The sequence below is a fragment of the Podarcis vaucheri genome, assembly GCF_965113315.1.
Source record: "Podarcis vaucheri genome assembly, chromosome: 4".
Taxonomy (NCBI): domain Eukaryota; kingdom Metazoa; phylum Chordata; class Lepidosauria; order Squamata; family Lacertidae; genus Podarcis; species Podarcis vaucheri.
Window position 1 is genome coordinate 79,526,245 of NC_138762.1, and position 20,259 is coordinate 79,546,503.

General features: G+C 44.8%; 1 protein-coding gene and 1 long non-coding RNA gene across 2 annotated transcripts in view; one reads left to right on the forward strand and one right to left on the reverse strand.

The window, feature by feature from the left end:
- LOC309530236 overlaps nt 1-5,007 on the forward strand; it is a 171,398-nt gene extending 166,391 nt beyond the window's left edge. The window contains exon 3 of the long non-coding RNA XR_014218712.1: nt 3,410-5,007. This is a non-coding gene — a long non-coding RNA (uncharacterized lncRNA). The remainder of the gene's footprint in view (nt 1-3,409) is intronic.
- An 8,680-nt stretch (nt 5,008-13,687) lies between these two features.
- LOC309530191 (uncharacterized protein) overlaps nt 13,688-20,259 on the reverse strand; it is a 65,607-nt gene continuing 59,035 nt past the window's right edge. The window contains exon 4 of the mRNA XM_082218920.1: nt 13,688-14,019. Coding sequence (XP_082075046.1) covers nt 13,894-14,019 — 126 coding nt within the window. The 3' untranslated portion in view covers nt 13,688-13,893. The remainder of the gene's footprint in view (nt 14,020-20,259) is intronic.

The window sequence follows — 20,259 nt, forward strand, 5'->3', positions numbered from 1 at the left end:
TCTAAAGCAGAGCTCGCGTTTTCATACCTTCTGACATTTCAATGCATTCTCTTGAAAAGATCTAACCGGCACATTGCCTACCCCTGCCATCCTGGACAAATTGTCAGGGTGGTGGCAAAACCCTAGGAAGGGGTGGCTGGACTGTAACATATGACCATAATATACGTTTGGTGGGTCACAATTTGTTCAGGCCAGGCAAAGTTGTGTACAATGGTTCCATGCTCCTCAAAATATAGTCGTGAGGGCTTCCATGTGGCACCTGAGTGCAGTCAAATTGTATAGATCAGGCATAGGCAAACTCAGCCCTCCAGATGTTTTGGGAATACAACTCCCATCACCACCAACTAACAGGATCAGTGGTCAGGGATGATGGGAACTGTAGTCTCAAAACATCTGGAGAGCCGAGTTTGCCTATGCCTGTATAGATGCATGGCAGCCCAACTTTTCATATCAAGGGGGCCAGAAGAGCACTTCTACATGGGTGGGCTGCACACTGCCTTGTTATCCGGGGGGCCAGCAAGCCCAAAATTTGATACTCCCCCACAGCCCTTGTGCCGCCTTCCCAAAGCCAGCTAAGCAAGTTCACTGCGATCTTATAAGCATTTACCTCAGAGTAAGTACCACTGAACACAATAGAGCTTACTTCTACGTACACATGTACATTACTGCAATGTCACTCTCAGTTTGTGTAACTGGGAATTGATTTAAAATGTTTGAGACCACTCCTCATGCTGGAATTTTAGAGGTATTTGAGGTGTATCCAATACAGCTCTTTCAGCTTCAGTATAATACTGCTGCCGGCTCCATTCCTGTGTTTTCCTCAATGTCTCTTGTTGAGGCTGAAGGCAGTGGCGTAGCGTGGGTTGTCAGCACCCGGGGCAAGGCAAGTAATTTGCGCCCCCTAACCCGTGGATTTGCGCCCCCTAACCCGTGGATTTGCGCACCCTAACCCTAACCCCCAGATGTTGCGCCCGATGCAGCTGCCCCCCCCTGCACCCCCCACGCTACGCCACTGGCTGAAGGCCTTGCTGACTGGGGCTGATGGGACTTGTCACATACTGTCAGGGCTGCTACCCAGTCCCAGCTCACATAGGACCACGCTAGCCAGCGTTCACGTTATAAGAGTTTTTATTGGGTTACAGGTTCCATTTCCTAACTGCAATGTGCAGCCCTACGTCTTCTAGGTCAGACCGGCGAAGACCCGTCTGAGTCTACGCCTCTAGCACACCAGCTTAATACCCTAGCCTTGCTCCACCTCCTGCGCCTTTCCTTCTGTCTCTGGGTCCTTCTGCCCCCCGGGGTCTCCTCCTTCCTACTCTCTTCTGACGCTGACCCCCCGGACCCTTCCGCCTCCTTGCGGCGGGCTTTGGGACCTGGCTCACTCTCCGGGCTGCTTACTGCGCCAGCTTCCGCTGCATTTGAACTTGGCGCGCGCGCCCAACTCTCTACCTTCCTCTTGACCGTTTCCTCGCTCCCTGATGTGGGCGTGACTACTCCTGACTCATGCCCTCCCTCCTGCTGAAAGCCTCCGGAACCCGATGTCTGGTCCCCTTTCTCCCCGCTGCTCCCAGCTGGGCACGTTGGTCCCGATTTCCAGCTGCTGCTCTCTGATTCCTCTCTGGCCCCTTCTTCCTGGGGTGTCCCCCTGCTCTCCCCCCTTGCTCTGACCGCTGGCGCTCCCTTCTGGGAATCCTCGGACTCACTGGACAGGCTCGGGGATCTCGGGTCGTCATCCCCACTCATCCTTCCTTCGTATTCCTCCCCCTCGCTCTCTGTTTCCTCCCTTCTCTGCGTCTCTGCTCCTGAACCCCTGACACATATGCTCCAAGTGTCCTGATTTTCCAGGGACAGTCCCAGAATTACAGAAGCCATCTTGGTTTTTTATTTGATCCTAGATTATCCCGGTTTTGCTTTTTCCTCCCCACCACGTCTCGGAGAACAATTAAAAGTGGTGCGTGAAAAACAAAGACCTGTTTATACTGATAATAAAATAATTGCACCAAATGAAGGAAACGTTGAAGCTGGCATACAAAGCCCTTCCTATACTTGTGAAGGAAAATGTCACCAATCCACTTTAAATTCTTTAATTGCAATGCTTCCACAGCCAGCCGTTTTTTAGGAAACACATGGAGTGTTTATTCCTTTATGGTAAATGGAGCCGTACGACACCTACTCAGAAGTAAGTCCCACCGTATTCAATGGAGCTGACTCCCAGGTAACTGGGTAAAGACTGGACAGCCTTATATTGCAATCCTAAACATTTTCACTCAGAACCAAGTCCCACTGAGTTCAACAGGATTTACTCCTGATCATTTTCACAGTTTCTATTATTATTATTATTATTATATCCCATCAGCCAAAATCATAATTCCTTCTATTTATCTGCTGAAGGTGTTGTACACAACCCCTTCCCTCGCACATTTTTTCTTTATGACAATCTTATGAGGTAGATTTGGCAGAGAGGTTGCAATTGGCTCAAGGGGACTGATGTAGATGACGTCTATGTGTGCGGTGAGATCAAATGCTGGAGAAGCTTCCTGATGTCCATATTTTCATCTGAGAAATGTTTGAGGGCATGCCTGTAGTCCTAAACATCGGGGGGGGGGCACCAAGTTGCCAATGGCTGCTCTCTCTATATTCAATTTTCAAAGCTACCCAGCAATGTCTTTAAAGTTAAGTAGGTAAATTAGTCTTTCTAATGAGTGTTATTCATTCCATTTTCATTTTGTGTAGTGTGAGCAAGAGTCTAATGTGGGATTATTTAACATAAATAAATAGTATTGGAAAGGTTAATACGAATTTAAGTACCGTCTGGCATTAACTTTCACAAAGAGGGGATGTATGTGTTTCCCCCCCCCCCCAAAAAAAAAAAAGAGCAGGTCTAGGTTTCCGTTACATTCAGAAATGTATATCTGTTCCTCCTTTTCTTTTCCAGGTGTGGCAAAGAATCTTTAAAATAAGAACAATAAATGTGGGTTTTTTAAAAAGTAATGTGTTATTACTGCAATTAACTGTTCCCCTTTTATGAGGTTCTATGCATCAGATTACATCTAATTGCCTCCAAACAATTTACTAGTGGGTTTCTTATAGAAAGTAAACAAATACAGTTTAGCAGGCATTTTTAGCTTAGCTTTTTCCCTTGCTGTGTTTTCTCTTTCCTTCAGTGTCCTCACCCCCCACCCCTCCCCCACTTTTACGAAAGGTAAGAATCATTAGGAATTCCTCTTAAAATCCAGCAATCTATGCATACTACTAAGGATCAATGCTTTGTAAGCTGGCTGGTGTTCTGCAATAAATTCTAGCTTTTATAGACTTTTCCTGGACCTGGTAGCTGCTAATGCCATAGAAATTGATTATTTGTGGTGTTTTTATCACTGCCTAAAATATCTAATTGCTTTTTTCTCCACAGACTTGGATTTCGTCTGCTTGATGCTTGACAATTAATGATGAGGACAAAGCTCTTGAGGGGCAGATCTTGGGCCTCCAGAGGCAACATACCTGATCTGAATGAACAGATTCAAAATTTATTTTAGCTGAATTCAGAAACCCATTGAGCCCCCATTTGTCTACCTTGTTGTTTAAATGGGCAGGGCACAGGCACAGGCACCGATCCGTTCTCTGCTCTGGCATTTCAGCGCTACAGTGGGAGCACAAGAAACTTCCAGAGAGCATCTCAAGGAAGAGTTGATATCTGAAATAAGAACAAGCACCAAAATATGTTGTGCTTTTATAGGTGAATGTGAACAACCAACTTACCAAGTGAGAAATGCCAGGAAGATGCAAGTTGCTTAAATATGTGTTGATGCAGATCAAGGTTGGTCTTACACAGTATTCTGTAGTTGATGTTCCTTCATCCCCAGTTACCAGTTAGTGACAGTTTAGTTCTCTTGATCCATCCATGTGCCACTGCTGTATTTTCTGACCATCACTTTTGTTGTTGTTGTTGTTTAGTCGTTTAGTCGTGTCCGACTCTTCATGACCCCAGGGACCAGAGCATGCCAGGCACTTCTGTCTTCCACTGCCTCCCGCAGTTTGGTCAAACTCATGCTGGTAGCTTCGAGAACACTGTCCAACCATCTCGTCCTCTGTCGTCCCCTCTCCTTGTGCCCTCCATCTTTCCCAACATCAGGGTCTTTTTCAGGGAGTCTTCTCTTCTCATGAGGTGGCCAAAGTATTGGAGTCTCAGCTTCAGGATCTGTCCTTCCAGTGAGCACTCAGGGCTGATTTCCTTAAGAATGGATAGGTTTGATCACTACCTCTGGTTTATTCTGTTCTGAAAAGTTTGGTCATAGTATGGTGGTGGTTTTTTTTACATAGGTTCTCACCAAAACAGCAGGTAAATATTTCACAGTTGAAAAGTGACAGTTGATATTGTGAAATCTAGAAAGCAGTGGGGGTGGGTGGGAAGAGGTAGAAGAAAAGACAAGAAGGGAAGGAGTCTCTAGCAGGAAATCTGAAGGAATACCTTCTCTGTTCAACATCACCAGCCACAGTTAATTAATGCAGATAGCTTCAACAAACCACATGGAGAATATGGGGAAGATCTGCTTTACCTCACATGAGAATATGTGGCCTCCCCCAAAAAATCACATAATGTTTGAAACCATGTAGTAGAAAACCATGTACCATTCAAAATGGTAGGTGGCCAAAGTGGCCATTTGTTTTGACTTTATATCACCCACTATTCAGGAGTAATGTCCATATTTTGGTACACAGGTGAGATATGTCCATTTCCTTGTGTTTTTCTGTTGCCAAGGAAGAGAAGGTGTCCATGGCTTTAATAGATACGCAGAAGAAGTAATTGTGGGAAAGGTAGCTTCCTTTATCTCTGCATGACAAGCTCAAGAAACTACATAGAACATTACCTGAAGCAGGAATGGTGTGGTGTGGGGAAATCCACAGATTCTTGCTTTAGAATAATTCTCATCAACACAGAAGACCGATTTGCTGGTTTGTTTGCTTGTTATTAAATTTATATCTTGCCCTTCCTCCCAAAGGAGGCCTGGGTGGTAAACATCAAGTGTGGGTGGGTGGGGGGGTGTATGTATCTTCAGTAGATGCCAAAAAGACAATAAAAACGGTGCCTGTCTAATATTCAAGGGGAAGAGATTCAAAAGGGTTGCTGCCACAACACCAAAGGAACAATTCCTACATTGTGTGATAAGATGACATTTGTAAGAGACCCTCACCTGTGGAGTGCAATGAGGGGTAAGATGATCCTTCAGGTAGCTGTATAGGGCTTTCTACACCCAAAACATCACCTTGAGCTTAGCCTAGTAGCGAAATGGCAATGGTTTGAGCAGGGTCTCCATGTGGATTGTAAGGGTTGGATGACAGCAGATGTGTATAACCTCTGAGAAGTGGGATCGAACAACCAAAGATCCATCAAGAAGCATGGCCACGTGGCCAAAAGTCTATTGCGGTAAAAACGCATCATGAAATTTGGCCAATGGATAGTGCAGAATGTGAGAAAACAGCAGGTTGGCAGCAGAAAGAGGCCAGCTTGGAACAATGAGGGCATGTGGGTGGAAGGAAGACAAGAGCAAGACTGATCAGGAAGGAGGGAGTGCAGGTGAAGCACTATCCCTGATGGTTATAATGTGTTGGCAAACCCTGAGCTATTGCGGCTCAGCAGTAGAAAAAGGTTGCCCTCCCAAACCTTTCAAGAACTGTGGGTTTCATATGTTGAGGAAGAAACTCCCTGCCGGATTTCGCTTTCTGTTGCTGCTAGCTGGTACCTTACACATTACCTACCAACCTGTGTATTAAATGAGTGTGACCTTATAAATTACCTCAAATTATTGTGTGTATTTATATTTGTTAATAAATTAATGGGTTCATTCACAATCTAATTGTTTCTTGTATGATTTGTGTTTATTTTACTGTCACGTTCATGTGAAGTACCTATATTATGTTGGTGTCACTAATTTTGGGTGAATTTCCTCCCCAAAAGACAACACTACTCAATTATGAAAATAGCTTCCTGATCGCATTAGGCACAGATAAAAAAGATTAAGTGGCATTTTTGCTTTTTTTTTTATTTGTGACAATACACATTAGGCACACCTATGATGAACTAATTACTTTAGTTAGATTTTTTCCCCTATACAGAACAAGCTAGGGACGCGGGTGGCGCTGTGGGCTAAAGCCTCAGCGCCTAGGGCTTGCCGATCGAAAGGTCGGCGGTTCGAATCCCCGCGGCGGGGTGCGCTCCCGCTGCTCGGTCCCAGCGCCTGCCAACCTAGCAGTTCGAAAGCACCCCCGGGGGCAAGTAGATAAATAGGTACCGCTTACCAGCGGGAAGGTAAACGGCGTTCCGTGTGCGGCTCTGGCTCGCCAGAGCAGCGTTGTCACGCTGGCCACGTGACCCGGAAGTGTCTTCGGACAGCGCTGGCCCCCGGCCAATAGATGTGAGATGGGCGCACAAACCCCAGAGTCTGTCAAGACTGGCCCGTTCGGGCAGGGGTACCTTTACCTTTACCTTTACAGAACAAGCTGGTTACTCATGAATAAGAAGAGGAATGCATTAAGCAGAAATATGTGATGAATGTAAGATGCTTTTTATTGTCCAGATCCCCACAGGTGAAGGAGGTTCTCCATAGCAGTCTAATAGTCAGAGCTCCATAAACATCCATGCAAAGTGCAGCACATACAGATTCTCCAGTTCTTGGAGATGTCACTCTCAGTATCAGCAAATTTGACCTATCCACCTGGCCTGCCTCACTGTGCAATTTTGCAAAATGTGAGTGGGTTGAAATTCTCCCATTCCAACCATGTATCTGATCTCCCGTCTGCTTGAACCAAACTGGGCAAGAGGAACTGCCGTCCTAGTTGAACAGGGATGTTTACAGTGCAAGACTTTGGGGTAGGATTCCAGGGTGCCCATTAAACAGAACAAGCAATGGGTTGGCTTGCCACATTTTGAAATTAGGAAAGGAATGCACTTAAAGAGCCCCACCACAACCGCTACATCAAGACCTTCAGATTGCTGAACTCAGCCTTTGCCAACTTAGTGGCGTCCACATGCTTTGCCGTCCAACTCCCGTCCGTGTTGGCGGGGGGCTAAAAGATGTCCAAAACATCTAGAGCCGTGGTTCCCAACATGGGGTACACACCCCACGGGGCAATTTGATTTTTAAGGGGAGCGGTGAATGGCCTTTTTGGCTTACTCCACATGAACAGGAGTTCACTTTTTGAATAATAAGAATTATATGTCACAGGGGGCATCAGGATTTTAGAGGTGCTTTTGGCATGGCCAAAAAAGGTTGGGAACCACTGATCTAGAGCAACTAGACAAGCAAAAGCTGACTTAACTGTTCCACTGCAATGGAAACCAAACCTAAGCTGAACAAAACCTTCCTGTCTCAAAGCCCTCACCCTTGAGCTTGGTTTTGAACAGGTATGGGAAATGTGTGGCCCTGCAGATGTCATCAGACTACACCTCTCATCAGCCCCAGCAAGCACAGCCAATGGCCAAGGATGATGGGGTTTGTAGTTCCACAACACAGGTGTCCCCCACCCAGGGGTTGAAGACTGCAGGACTTGGCAAGCTGTCTTTCTGCTGCAAGTGTGGTTGGGGGAGGCTATTTGACTGCATGTTCCTGTGCCTGCGCTTGAAATATACATCCGTCTGTACCCACGTGGGCATCCATGGATGTGTCCATTTTGCTTTAAGAGTGAGCTACGCCCATCCACTCATGCAGATAAAATTATTGAAGCTGAACCACCAAAGAAAGGGAGGGGAGGGGAAGGCAGCCTCTTTGACAAGAAATGCAAGATCAGAAATGCTCACAAGTGGGCAACGGCTGCTAAATAATTAATCAATAGCAGCCGTGTGGCAGTTTGAAATGTAAATGTGATGGATGAAGGTGTGATGCTTGTCACCAGGCAGGAAAATGATGTGACCAGAATGGAATGATGGTGGGCTGCCTGCTCTACCTGCTGACTGGCAAAAGCCTGGACACAGAGATAAAACGAAGCCATCACATCACATCCCAGGCAACCCCTAGTACCTGTCTTTGACCCACGGCTTGCTTTCATGTCTCTGCCCCAGAAGAGATGCTTTTTTTTTGAGGGAGAGAAATGATGAAGGGAGATCTTGGGGTGGAGAAAGAAAGAGAACATCATCTGAAGAAATGCTACCTGACAAGGCTGCAGGCTACATACTTGAGACTCCCCTCTGTTTCTTTATGTCCTCCTTCTTTTCCCCTCCCTCTCTTCTTTGGTCTTTCTATCACTATCTCTCTTAAAAATGAAGCATCTTACATTATTTCTTTTTCCTTCTGCCCAAATCCTCTAGAGCCGCTCTTGCAAATGGTTCTGCGACTCGGGAAGTGACAACAGCGACTTGCAAAGGAACCAAGGGGGGATGGTGACATTCCAGCATGTGAGGAGGTGAGGGAGAAAGAAAGAAAACATCTTTTACTTATCAAGCTCAGCTATTGGCAATCCTCTTTTCATTCGTTGGGCTAGAAAGAGAGCTCAACTAACTAGGCGTTGATCGGGGTTCTGTGCTGCGGAGATGTGAGCCTTCACATTCAGATCTTCCAAAATATACCTGTGTGGAAGAAAGCTCCGTTGAAATCAATGGAACTGATGGGGCCATGGCTATTTGAATCACGACTGACATCATACATTTAAAAGAAGAAGAGTTTGGATTTGATATCCCACTTTATCACTACCCGAAGGCGTCTCAAAGTGGCTAACATTCTCCTTTCCCTTCCTCCTCCACAACAAACACTCTGTGAGCTGAGTGGGGCTGAGAGACTTCAAAGAAGTGTGACTAGCCCAAGGTCACCCAGCTCCTGCATGTGGAGGAGCGGAGACGCGAACCCGGTTCACCAGATTACAAGTCTACCACTCTTAACCACTACACCACACTCAACACACATTTCAAGCACATGACTCCACCACCGCCCCGCTAAGAATCCTGGGAACTGTCCTTTTCCCCTCGTAGAGCTACAATTCTCAGCATTCTTTTTTTCTTTCCAATACTGTTTTTATTTATTTTCATGGTATAGAAGATAATTTTTGAGAAAACAATTGTTACAACAGTAAACAGCAAGTAACTTGTCCTGAGAAAATTACAGCCTTTTATCATGCCATGTGTTAAAGTTTCATTTGATTACTCTAAGACAGTGGCGGCCAAACTTGGCCCTCCAGCTGTTTTTGAACTAAAACTCCCATCATCCCTAGCTAACAAGACCAGTGGCCAGGGATGGTGGGAACTATAGTCCAAAAACAGCTGGAGGGCCAGGTTTGGCCACCACTGCTCTAAAAGATCACACCACATTTTCTCATGAGTGCTGGGTGGATTCCTGCCACAGTCTGAACAATTTATGTATTAGCACTTAGTTCCCAGGATTCTTTGGGGGAAGTCATGTGATTTAAATATGCAGTGTGGATCTGCTCTGGGAGGCTGTGTTCTCCAGCCAGAATCTCTGGCCCGTCATACCGGAGGAGGCAGAGGGAATAATCCACATTGTGGGTGGGACAGTAGGCATTCCATGCTGGACTTCCAATGATGCATCAGTTTAGGCTAGCCAGTGTTTAATTCCACTTATTTCAATGTGACTGGGATATGTCTGATTTTCACTGGAAGCCCCCTTAGACCAGTGGCAAAGCAGGGGTTGCCAGCACCCGGGGCCATGTGGAGGGGGTGGGTGGGAAGGAGGGGAAACAAATGGAATACACATGGGCATTCAACTGCCTAATGGTGTCCGCTTCACCCAGGAGATTGCAGCCACAGAGCTAAGAAAAGATGAGTTGTCCCATTGTCTGGATATGTTGCTTCCTGGTTCGCATGAAGAAGCCATTTTCAGTGGAGCCCAGCAACAGAAGCACAGAGCTGTATTGAGGCAACACTGGGTGTTGAAATTTTGCACCCTAACAATTTTGCACCCAGGGCAACCAACCCCATGCATTCCTAGCTCTTCTACCAACAAGGGTGAAATCTGCAGTTGGAAGGCATTGCTGAGGCCTGGGAATGATCAACCACTAGGAATAATTACTTTCACCCAATGTTGATGTCATATGTCACATTTTATTTGGGTGTGTGCATCAATACTCTGACAAAATCCTCTCTAAATCCAAAGCGTGATCTGTTCCAAAATGAATGGGACGAGCTGATGATACATAAATTCTTTAAAAGGTACAAAGGCATACATGCATGCAACTTTCCATTTCATATAATGTCAAAGAAAGACCCCTTTGCCCTTTCCCTGCAACCCCTACAATTTGGAAGTAATAATAAAAAACCGAGCTGATTGTGGGATTATATATATATTTTTACCATTATAAGTATAATCACTTTTGTGTTTTGACATTTAATTCCCCTCACCAAAATACACGATAGGAATGAAAAGTCAAAACCTTTCATGTGTTTGATGTTCAGGTTCCGCCCATGTATTTCAATGGGAACAAAATTCAGACAGCAACACAGTAGAGAAAACTTAAAATGAAGCTGTTTTTGCAGCATACCTGGAGATCCTTTTAGAATTGACATAATTTAACCTAAACTGAGCATAACAGAGAGAGCATCAGGGTGCTCCAGTGGTTACAGCGCTGGGCTTCGACCTGACGTCCAGATTTCACAGTACGAACCTGTGAATGTCTTCTCAGAGGTCTTGAACCCATTGAGTCCACCTTCTCTCTGATCAGTGCACCTAGGATTGCTGTCTCCATTCCCTGATCAACCATGAATTTTGGGGGTAACCTTGGCAAAGAGACTCAGGCTTTACTACAGTCCGCCAAAGAATGGGACTGATAGTGATGGCTCCGAACATGAACTATAAATCAGCTTGCACATTGCAACGAAGCATTGAAATTTGTTGAAATAATGGATTTGACCAATGTATTGGAATTCAGAGTTTGCCAGCAACACTGATCAGCTTCCAAATGTTATTCAGGAAGTTGAGGAGAAGGCTGTGGCTGTGTCTGTTGAATGGTTTCTTTAAATGTAAAGGTTCATCATTGTTCCACTCCATGTGTATGTCTTTAAGGGGCCAGAGCAAGGGCCAGAGCAAACTAACGAGATCCAGCTTTACAGCTGTGGAACATAGCAGGTGCTGCTGAGTTGTATTTGATTAAGGCGTGTCAGCATTTGGGTAGAGTATATAAGAAGCAGCACCTAGCTCTCCCATTACCCTGGGGGATGGGTTGGTGGTTGGGTCATGTTGGTTTGTTGATGTATTTAGTGTAAATGGAGTTTTTGTTTTTCTTATTAAAACCTTTAAGTTATTTTTGAGTCCTTTCTTTTTAATGCATGGTCTCCCCAGCAAGCTCTCTGCAGCGTTACTATACTGCAAAAAGCCAACAGTGTCCATATACTTGAACCTGTTCACAAAGCTCAGGAAAGGAGTTTTTGCATGTTATATGAAGGTAAGGCCAGTTTAGATATGCACACATTCAGTGCAGAGCTGTGGCCACTTGTGGCTCTCTGATAAATGCACGTTTTTATTGATAGTACAAGCTTGTGTAGCTTTGGGGAGGCAGTGGCTATTGACTGAGAGAGATTAATGCTTTATTGATCACCAAACACAGGCTACTCACTGGGATGCCTTGCTGCACACTTATCACACCAATCTCAAAAGAATTCCCCTGGCTGCCAATAACCTATTGAGTGAGGTTCACAGTTTTGGTCCACAGCTACAAATCTTGAACAACTTGGGACCTCTGGCCACACTCTCATCCCTATTGCTCTATTGAGATGGCGATGCTTTCTTGATGGTGGTAGTGTCACCACCAACAGAGAAACTAGAGATAGCCTTCACCATCGTGGTGCTCCTGGTTTGGAATCCTCTTCCCCCTGAATTGAGGCAGGCACCATCGATGATGACATTTTGGCATCTCCTAAAAATGAGGCCATTGATGAAAGTCAGTTACATGATGTGCTTTTTATGGTTATATTGGATTCTTATTTTTTTGTACACCACCTTTAACTTCTCTGCTGACATCTACCTCACTTGTACAGCAGTCACATGCTTATAACCTGTCTTCGTCATTTATTAAAAACTGCATTTATAAAAATATAATTAAAAAATCTCCAAGCAATTTACAATTAGAAAAATGCAATGATGGTCGCAATAATCATGCAAATAACGTTCAGTAAAGTCACCTTAAAAATTTGTCTGTGGTTTGCTTTTGCTTTATTTGTTCATTTGTTCCAAATTTGTTTGTATTAATTGCACTTCATGAACTGCATCTTTAATGCGACTCAATAAAAATAATGTTTGGAAAACGTTAGCAAGTCTGTGCTCCTGATTTCTAAATGTTGCGAAGTGCAGACTGCATTTCCAGTCCAGCACTTCCACATGGTTCCACTTTGAACAGTGTATGTGGGAGCCCCTCCCCACAAAAAAATGCTGGCCACAGGTCTGGATGTTACTGGTTATGGTGTACAGTGGTACCTCGGGTTAAGTACTTAATTCATTCCGGAGGTCCGTTCTTAACCTGAAACTGTTCTTAACCTGAAGCATCACTTTAGCTAATGGGGCCTCCTGCTGCTGCCATGCCGCTGGAGCATGATTTCTGTTCTCATCCTGAAGCAAAGTTCTTAACCTGAGGTACTATTTCTGGATTAGCGGAGTCTGTAACCTGAAGCGTATGTAACCTGGAGCGTATGTAACCCAAGGTACCACTGTACTTCCATTTCAACTCCTGATTTCCATGGGGCAGGATAGCACCACATCTGTGCCAACCCAAAGCCAGTTACAGGTGTTTTAGTCCCTGGGAAGACAGGGCATCTCCTCGCATGAGACAGTCTATAGTTCCTGGTACCTTCCTGATGGTGAGGAGGCCTGATGAAGGTTTGGGGCACAGCAGGATGGTGGTAGTGGTGGCAGCGGCAAATGTCTCTCCCCATATCTTAGGGAGAGGCAGACAGTATGCTTCTGAATATCAGTTTCTGGAAACCATAGGAGATGAGGCCAGTGGCGTAGCGTGGGGGGTGCAGGGGGGGCCGGCCGCACCGGGCGCAACATCTCGGGGTTAGGGTTAGGGGGCACAAATCCATGGGTTAGGGGGCGCAAATCCATGGGTTAGGGGGAACAAATTACTTGCCTTGCCCCGGGTGCTGACAACCCACGCTACGCCACTGGATGAGGCTGTTCTTGCATTCAAATCCTGCTTGTGGTCTTCCCATGCACATCTTTGGCCAATGCGAGAACTGGATGCTGGACCAGATTAGCCGCTGGCCTGTTCCAGCAGAATGCTTCTTATGTTCTCGTGTTGCTGGTGGTGGTGATGGGCAGATGGCAGACTGTTGTGCTTTTGCTGAAAGCCCCGAATCTTTCCCAAAGCTGCAGAAGTCAAAAAGTGGGCAGCGGCATTCATTACAATGTTGTCAAAATGTCTTGTTTCTTCTGCAGCAGTATGGCCCAAGCCCCAGTTATGAGAACTTTCAGAGCCAAGCTCTTTATACTACTGAAAAGTCAAGTTTAGCTCTGCAGTTTCATTTATTTGTTTGTTTATTGCATCTTTCACCCCCAAAAAATAATTCTGAAGGTTGACGTTTTGTTCTGCCGTGAGATTTTAATGCATGTTGCCATGGAACAATTTAGATTGTCAAAAACAACAACATAAAAAGGATTTCCGGATTTCTCAAGAAGCTCAAAGGTTTCAGATCTTTCTTTCTTTCTTTGAAAAAAAAAATGTTTGTGCTTTATTTTGACGTGGCATAAGAAAAGTTTGGCACGCATTCTCGTACTCGCTATTGTGACAGCTGTATTTAATGAGTGCAAAAAGATCAGAAAAACATCCTATACGCTGGGTTGCCAGTGCCAGCTGATGACAAGATAGAAGCAGCCATGAAATGAAAAAAGCAGAGTCGCTCATGTAGCTATAGGATGAGAACGGAGTGTGATCCTCCTCTTATGAGTGGGCCCTTTGAAAGTATCACATGGGTCGGTGTGTGTACAGATTCTGTTCCTTTGCCTTGTCTGAATGCTTGCTGTTCAACCCTAAACACTTAGCAACATGTCTTAAGAGTGGACAACTATTACAGATGACTTCCGACAGCCCCTAAGATAAAAAAAGGGGGAAGAAAGAAAGGGAAGAAATGCAGGCGTCAGGGTAGCAATTCTGTGCAATGCTAAGGATGCTTTATTTCATTGCTTGATTTATAATGCCATCGCAATGTGACATACACGATTCTGGGCACCACAGTTTAAGAAGTATATTGACAAGCTGGAACGTGTGCAGAGAAGATCGACCAAGATGATCAAGGGTCTGGAAACCAAGCCTTATGGGGAACAGTGAAGGAGCTGGGTATGTTTAGCATGGTAAGAGGAGATATAATGGCCATCTTCAAATATCTAGAGGGCTTCACATGGAGGATGGAGCAAGCTCATTTTCTCTTGCTCCGGAGGGAAGGACCTGAACCATTGGATTCAAGTTACAAGAAAAGAGATTCTGACTCAACAGCAGGAATAATGTTCTGACATGGTTGACAGTTTAACAGACTCTCACGAGAGGTGGACTCTCCTTCCTTGGAAGCAGTGGTTGGGTGGCCATCTGTCCTGGATGCTTTAGCTGAGATTCCTGCATTGCAGGGGTTTGGACTCGATGACCCTCAGGATCCCTTCCAACTCTATCATTCTATGGTGCTCTTCCATCATCATCACCCTTTATATCCTCAAAGAAACCCTGTGAGACGGAGCAAGTGGCTATTTCCCATCTTAACCTAAGAGCAGTTGGCCAGCTGGGACAAAACGGCAGCAATAGCCCCCCAGCAGTGGCACCTCTGCAACTTGCCAAGAGAGGGGAATGCAATGTAGTAGCAAAGTAGGGGCTGTGCAGGTGGAGCAGCAGAGGCAGTACAGTGCTCTTGCCAGGGCACCCACACAGCCCCAAACTCACAACTGTCTTGCTTCTCCCCTTCCTAGTAAGCAGCAGTGACACCCCCACCAGGAAGCTATTGCTGTGGCTTCAACCTGGTTGGTTGAGCCGCTCCTGGCATGCCCACAGTCTGAGAACTGGGTGTAACGGTGCACAGCTTTACCCCCAGCAGTCTGATGAAAAGCCAGAGCAGCTCCTTGAATATCTGGCTTTGTTATTGCACTATGAAATTAAGGTCACGAATGCTAGGAGCACCACTGAGGATGGAGATGAAAAGAAATGGACAGACAGCAGTAACCTTTCTTCTCTTTTGAACAAGCACTGTTTATTTACCGTATTTTTCGCCCTGTAGGGCGCACCAGCCCATAGGATGCACTTATTTTTGGGGAGGGGGGAAATAAAGGGGGAAAAACCTCTCCATCACTCCTGAAGCTTGCCGGGCTGGGGGGATAGCTTCCTGAAGCCTGCATTCGCCCCATAGGACGCACACACATTTCCCCTTCATTTTTGGAGGGGGAAAAGTGCATCCTATAGGGCAAAAAATACGGTAACTTCCTTCATTCATTCTTTCTATCCTAACCCAAGGTGGCATACCTGTGGCTTCCAGGCAGCCACTCACCCAGGCACTGACCAAGCCAAGACCTGTGTAGCTTCAGCAAGTTGGTGGTCTCATGGGCCTCCGGACCATTCTTTGGGACCTCTCAGTGGTTTGCAACTCTCCACATATTTCTTCGGTTTTAAGGAGCAGGCTTCGATTCCAAATAATTTGCTAGCTGAAGAGGTCAGAGGGTTTGCTTTCCTTTTGGATAGCTACATAGATCTGTGTTCATCCATGCTACAAGCAACAGAAACTGTTATCTAAGTAGAGATAGGCAGCGTCATCCTCCTTTTCTTAAATCAAAGTCTGTGTCTCCTGATTCTCTCTGGTGACTTCTGGCTTATCATTCCTTTGTACAGAAGATCTAAGTGCATCATTCTCTCTCATGTCTCCATATGGTACAGTTTCCCAGAAATTCTTCCTACGGTCTTGAGATGACAGGAAGGATGGATTGTCATACTGGACCAATACAGCCATTTACTCTTGGGGGGGGGAGAAACCCTGTGGGTGTCTCCAAGCTTTACTGTAAGTCATATTTGCTTAATTTATGCCTCTACTGACAAATAATTAGGTCAGCAATTAATTTTAAAATGCAAATGTGCTACATGCTTCCATGTTTCGAGAAGTATGTACCCTTTGTTTTCCATTCATACTTATGTTAAAGTCTTAATGGATTTAGTTTAATAAAGAAAGGAAATTATGTTTTCTAATGCTTTATTTACTTGATTGAGTTGGACTTTTTAAAAATCAAATATTGACAACAAATGTTTGTTCAGGATCACGTAGGCTAGAATTTAATGGAATAAAGGAACCAAACATTGTAGTGTCATTTTTATAAAGTTGATTTTTGCTATATAGCCTCCCTCGTTCTCTTATAATGGCAATGGCACCCACCTGAGAGGTACTGGAGATGAGTTCCTGTGAGTTCCAGGCTGGGGAGAAAAACCTGGCTGTGGGTTATATAATAGGCTCCTCTGCAATACTTCGCCATACCACAAACAAGAATCAGCTCTGGGAAACCTCAAGCCTACCACAAGAATTGTGGGGAGGGAAGAGATGTGCTTATATGGGGCTTAGCATCTGTCTTCAGCTCTATCTGAGCTTTCCCGTCTTGTTGCAATTGGCTCCATTGATTTCTATTTCACTTCATAATTTTCTGCATTTTTAGAATGCGTTAAATATGGACTGGTCACCACCACCCCACTCCCCAGCATGTTAACTTTTTGGGTTTAGGTCTTGCCACATTGTGGCCATATACCATGTTACCAAAGCATTAGCTTAGTGTTTGTTTGACTGTAGCGCAATTGAAGCTGATGGAGTTAAGGATTTGTTACTTGATCTAATGGCAATAGCTTTCCAATAGACATGCACGGAATCATTGATTAGTTTGTCCTCTCCTTGTTTGCATTGGGACGCTGTTCAATTTACACCAATTAAAGAATGCTTGGTTTGTGTATTGAAGAATAATTAAGGGACGGAATTCCCTATAGGCTGCTAAAAATGACATCTGACTGGAGTGGTGATTACAGCATGAAGGCAACATTAGTATTTAAATAGTTTGACTGCTATATAAAATCATTACAGCAGCTCACCATGAAAAAGAGCATTAGTTAATTTTGCCTATAACTGAATTATTTGTATGTATTTGCCTAGCCCATTTAAACAAATTTGACAAGGCTAATCTTAAAACAATTCCACAGTGATCGGTGTCAGATCCAGCTCAGAGCAACATTTGTAATAATTAGGAACATTTTTGCATACATATACACACAAAGACACACAGATTTGCCCAAACTAGAAATATTCATGGAAGACACAGCATGCTCAGATATGTGTTTAGCACAAACCCGGCATCATTCTTGAAGGCAAAATGACTACGTATTAAGCAATGGTATAATAGGCATTCACGATCTCCATGTGGAAGAACTGGGTTCAAATACTACTCGTATATAGCTTTGGAAGAATCTGTGGTGATGAATTTGGAAAGGAAGAAAGTCCTCCACACAGGGCATTATGAAGCCATGGAATTCACTATGACAAGCTGTAGACCACCAATTTAGAGAAGTTGAAAAGTGGGGCTAAAAAGTTTATGAATGAAAATGCTGTCAAAGGCTCCTGACCATGATAGCTATATATTGCTCTAGAGTTACTCTTTGTTGTTTAGTCGTTTACTTGTGTCAGACTCTTCCTGACCCCATGGACCAGAGCACGCCAGGCACTCCTGTCTTCCACTGCCTCCCGCAGTTTGGTCCAACTCATGCTGGTAGCTTCGAGAACACTATCCAACCATCTCGTCCTCTGTCGTCCCCTTCTCCTTGTGCCCTCCATCTTTCCCAACATCACAGTCTTTTCCAGGGGAGTCTTCTCTTCTCATGAGGTGGCCAAAGTATTGGAGCCTCAGCTTCAGGAACTGTCCTTCCAGTGAGCACTCAGGGCTGATTTCCCTAAGAATGGACAGGTTTGATCTTCTTGCAGTCCATGGGACTCTCAAGAGTCTCCTCCAGCACCATAATTCAAAAGCATCAATTCTTCGCCGATCAGCCTTCTTTATGGTCCAGCTCTCACTTCCATACATCAATACTGGGAAAACCATAACTTTAACTATTTGGACCTTTGTTGGCAAGGTGATGTCTCTGCTTTTTAAGATGCTGTCTAGGTTTGTCATTGCTTTTCTCCCAAGAAGCAGGCGTCTTTTAATTTCGTGACTGCTGTCACCATCTGCAGTGATCATGGAGCCCAAGAAAGTAAAATCTCTCACTGCCTCCATTTCTTCCCCTTCTATTTGCCAGGAGGTGATGGGACCAGTGGCCATGATCTTCATTTTTTTGATTGTGTTACTTTAGAGTGTTACTCTAGTTGAATACTATTCACTGAAGAAAAACAGGAGAGGGCTATTGCCCCTGTTTCAAGGCTTCCCACAAGCGCCTGGCTGGCACTGTGGAATGAGATTGCCAGACACAACAGGCCTCTGGTCTGATCTAGCTGGGGTCAGAAGCGGATTTAGGGGAGCACAACCTGTTCAGCCACACTGGGCACAGAGCCTCAGGGTCACTGCAGGGGATGCCACAACCATGATTTAGATTGGAAAGCAAGAGGCAGGAGTGCAGAATTTTGGCATTGCACAAGGCACCGCTGAAATTTGAGACCCCAAAGTTCCCCACTGCTGGGGTCATCTTACGATAACTCTGTATACACCGCCCTGACATTCCTTGGAGGAAAGCGAAGGATGCAGGCATAATAAAATAGTGAGGAATCACAAGGCTCGCTTTGGCACCTGCTAATTTGCAAAGACTCAGCTCTGAAGCATGAGGGATGATAGGAAATGATCACTGTGCATGTGCAGATATCCTCCTAGAGGCATGAGAGGTGAATGGATTCTCAAAAGTGCCTGAGTAGTTTCATACCCTCCAACATTTCTCCAATGAAAATAGGGACTTCCTATTCCATAATAATAACAATAATTTTATTATTTATACCTTGCCCATCTGATTGGGTTGCCCCAGCCACTCTGGGCAGCTTCCAACATCTATAAAAACATAATAAAACATTAAGCATTAAAAACATCCCTATATAGGGCTGCCTTCAGATGTTTTCTAAAGGTTGTATAGTTACTTATCTCCTTGGCTAGGGGGTTGCATAATTCCAACATTTCTCCAATCAAAAGCATGACATTCTGGGATCAATGAAGAAATCAGGACTGTTTCTGTAAATCCAGGACTGTCCCTGGAAAACAGGGACATTTGTAGTTTACTGGTATTTAGTACTTCTGAGAATCTATTTGTCCTCCATTTCTTCATTGCATTTCTTCTTCTTTTTGCCTCTCTGTACATCTGAATAACCACAAACAGTTCGCATATGCTTTGAGTTGTGAGGAAGGGTGTCAGGCAGTCTTGAGTCCCACTGCATTTCATTTTTTAAAAAATAAAAAACACCCTTCTAATTATGTTTCTCTGAAATGTTACCCAATACTTTTGAAATGTGTGATTCCCCCAGGCTGAACGCAGCCTGCCAGCCATGCAGAGTGGCCCTCCATTGGCTCAATCAGCCTCCTGTTTGTTCTTCCCAGCAGAAGCAGACGGATTGCCGGGCTTGTGACAGGCCCCAATGCATGAGTGGTGGCCTAAATTTAGCTTCGTGGGCCACAAATTGTGCAGGCCGGGTTTAAACAGGCAAGAAATTGAGGGTTTCCCATTTGCAGCCATTGCCTGAGACTCCTACTCCCAGCGGCCCACATTACAAAGCATCCCAAGAAGCAAACAGCAGGAGATTAGTATGTTGGCAGCCAAACAGTCTGGCAGCCTGATCTTATAAATTGGCTTTAGCTGTTGTAGCACAAACAGTAGTTCATCTTGCGCCACAGTTCTTGGCTCCAGTGCTGATGAACGGCCATTTGGATGCTTCTTTATCCCCAACCCATCCTCTGTCCCTATCTTGTCCTAAAAGGGCCTTAATGATTGCAGCAATGCCTGTCATATTCTAGAGCCTGGGCTGCAACAGAGGTATCACACCTGTGCAAAGTGTTCAGGTAGCTTTCTACACTGGTATGAGGGTCTCTACATGCAACTGAGGGAGCTTTTGTGTGGAGTGTAAGGAAGTAAATGTACATTTGCGGCGGGAGGGGGAATAATAATAATAATAAAGCAATTGATTGATTGATTGATTGATTAAAATTATGGCAATTTGGACAAGAACAATTCCAACATGTGGCTTTATGTATCATCCTGTAGCAGGATGAAGGATTATGTTTCAGTAAAATCCCAAAAGCACTACCTTTCTTAAAATGTATTTTTAAAATTGTGAGGGTGTGAGTGCCTGTCTGTCATAGA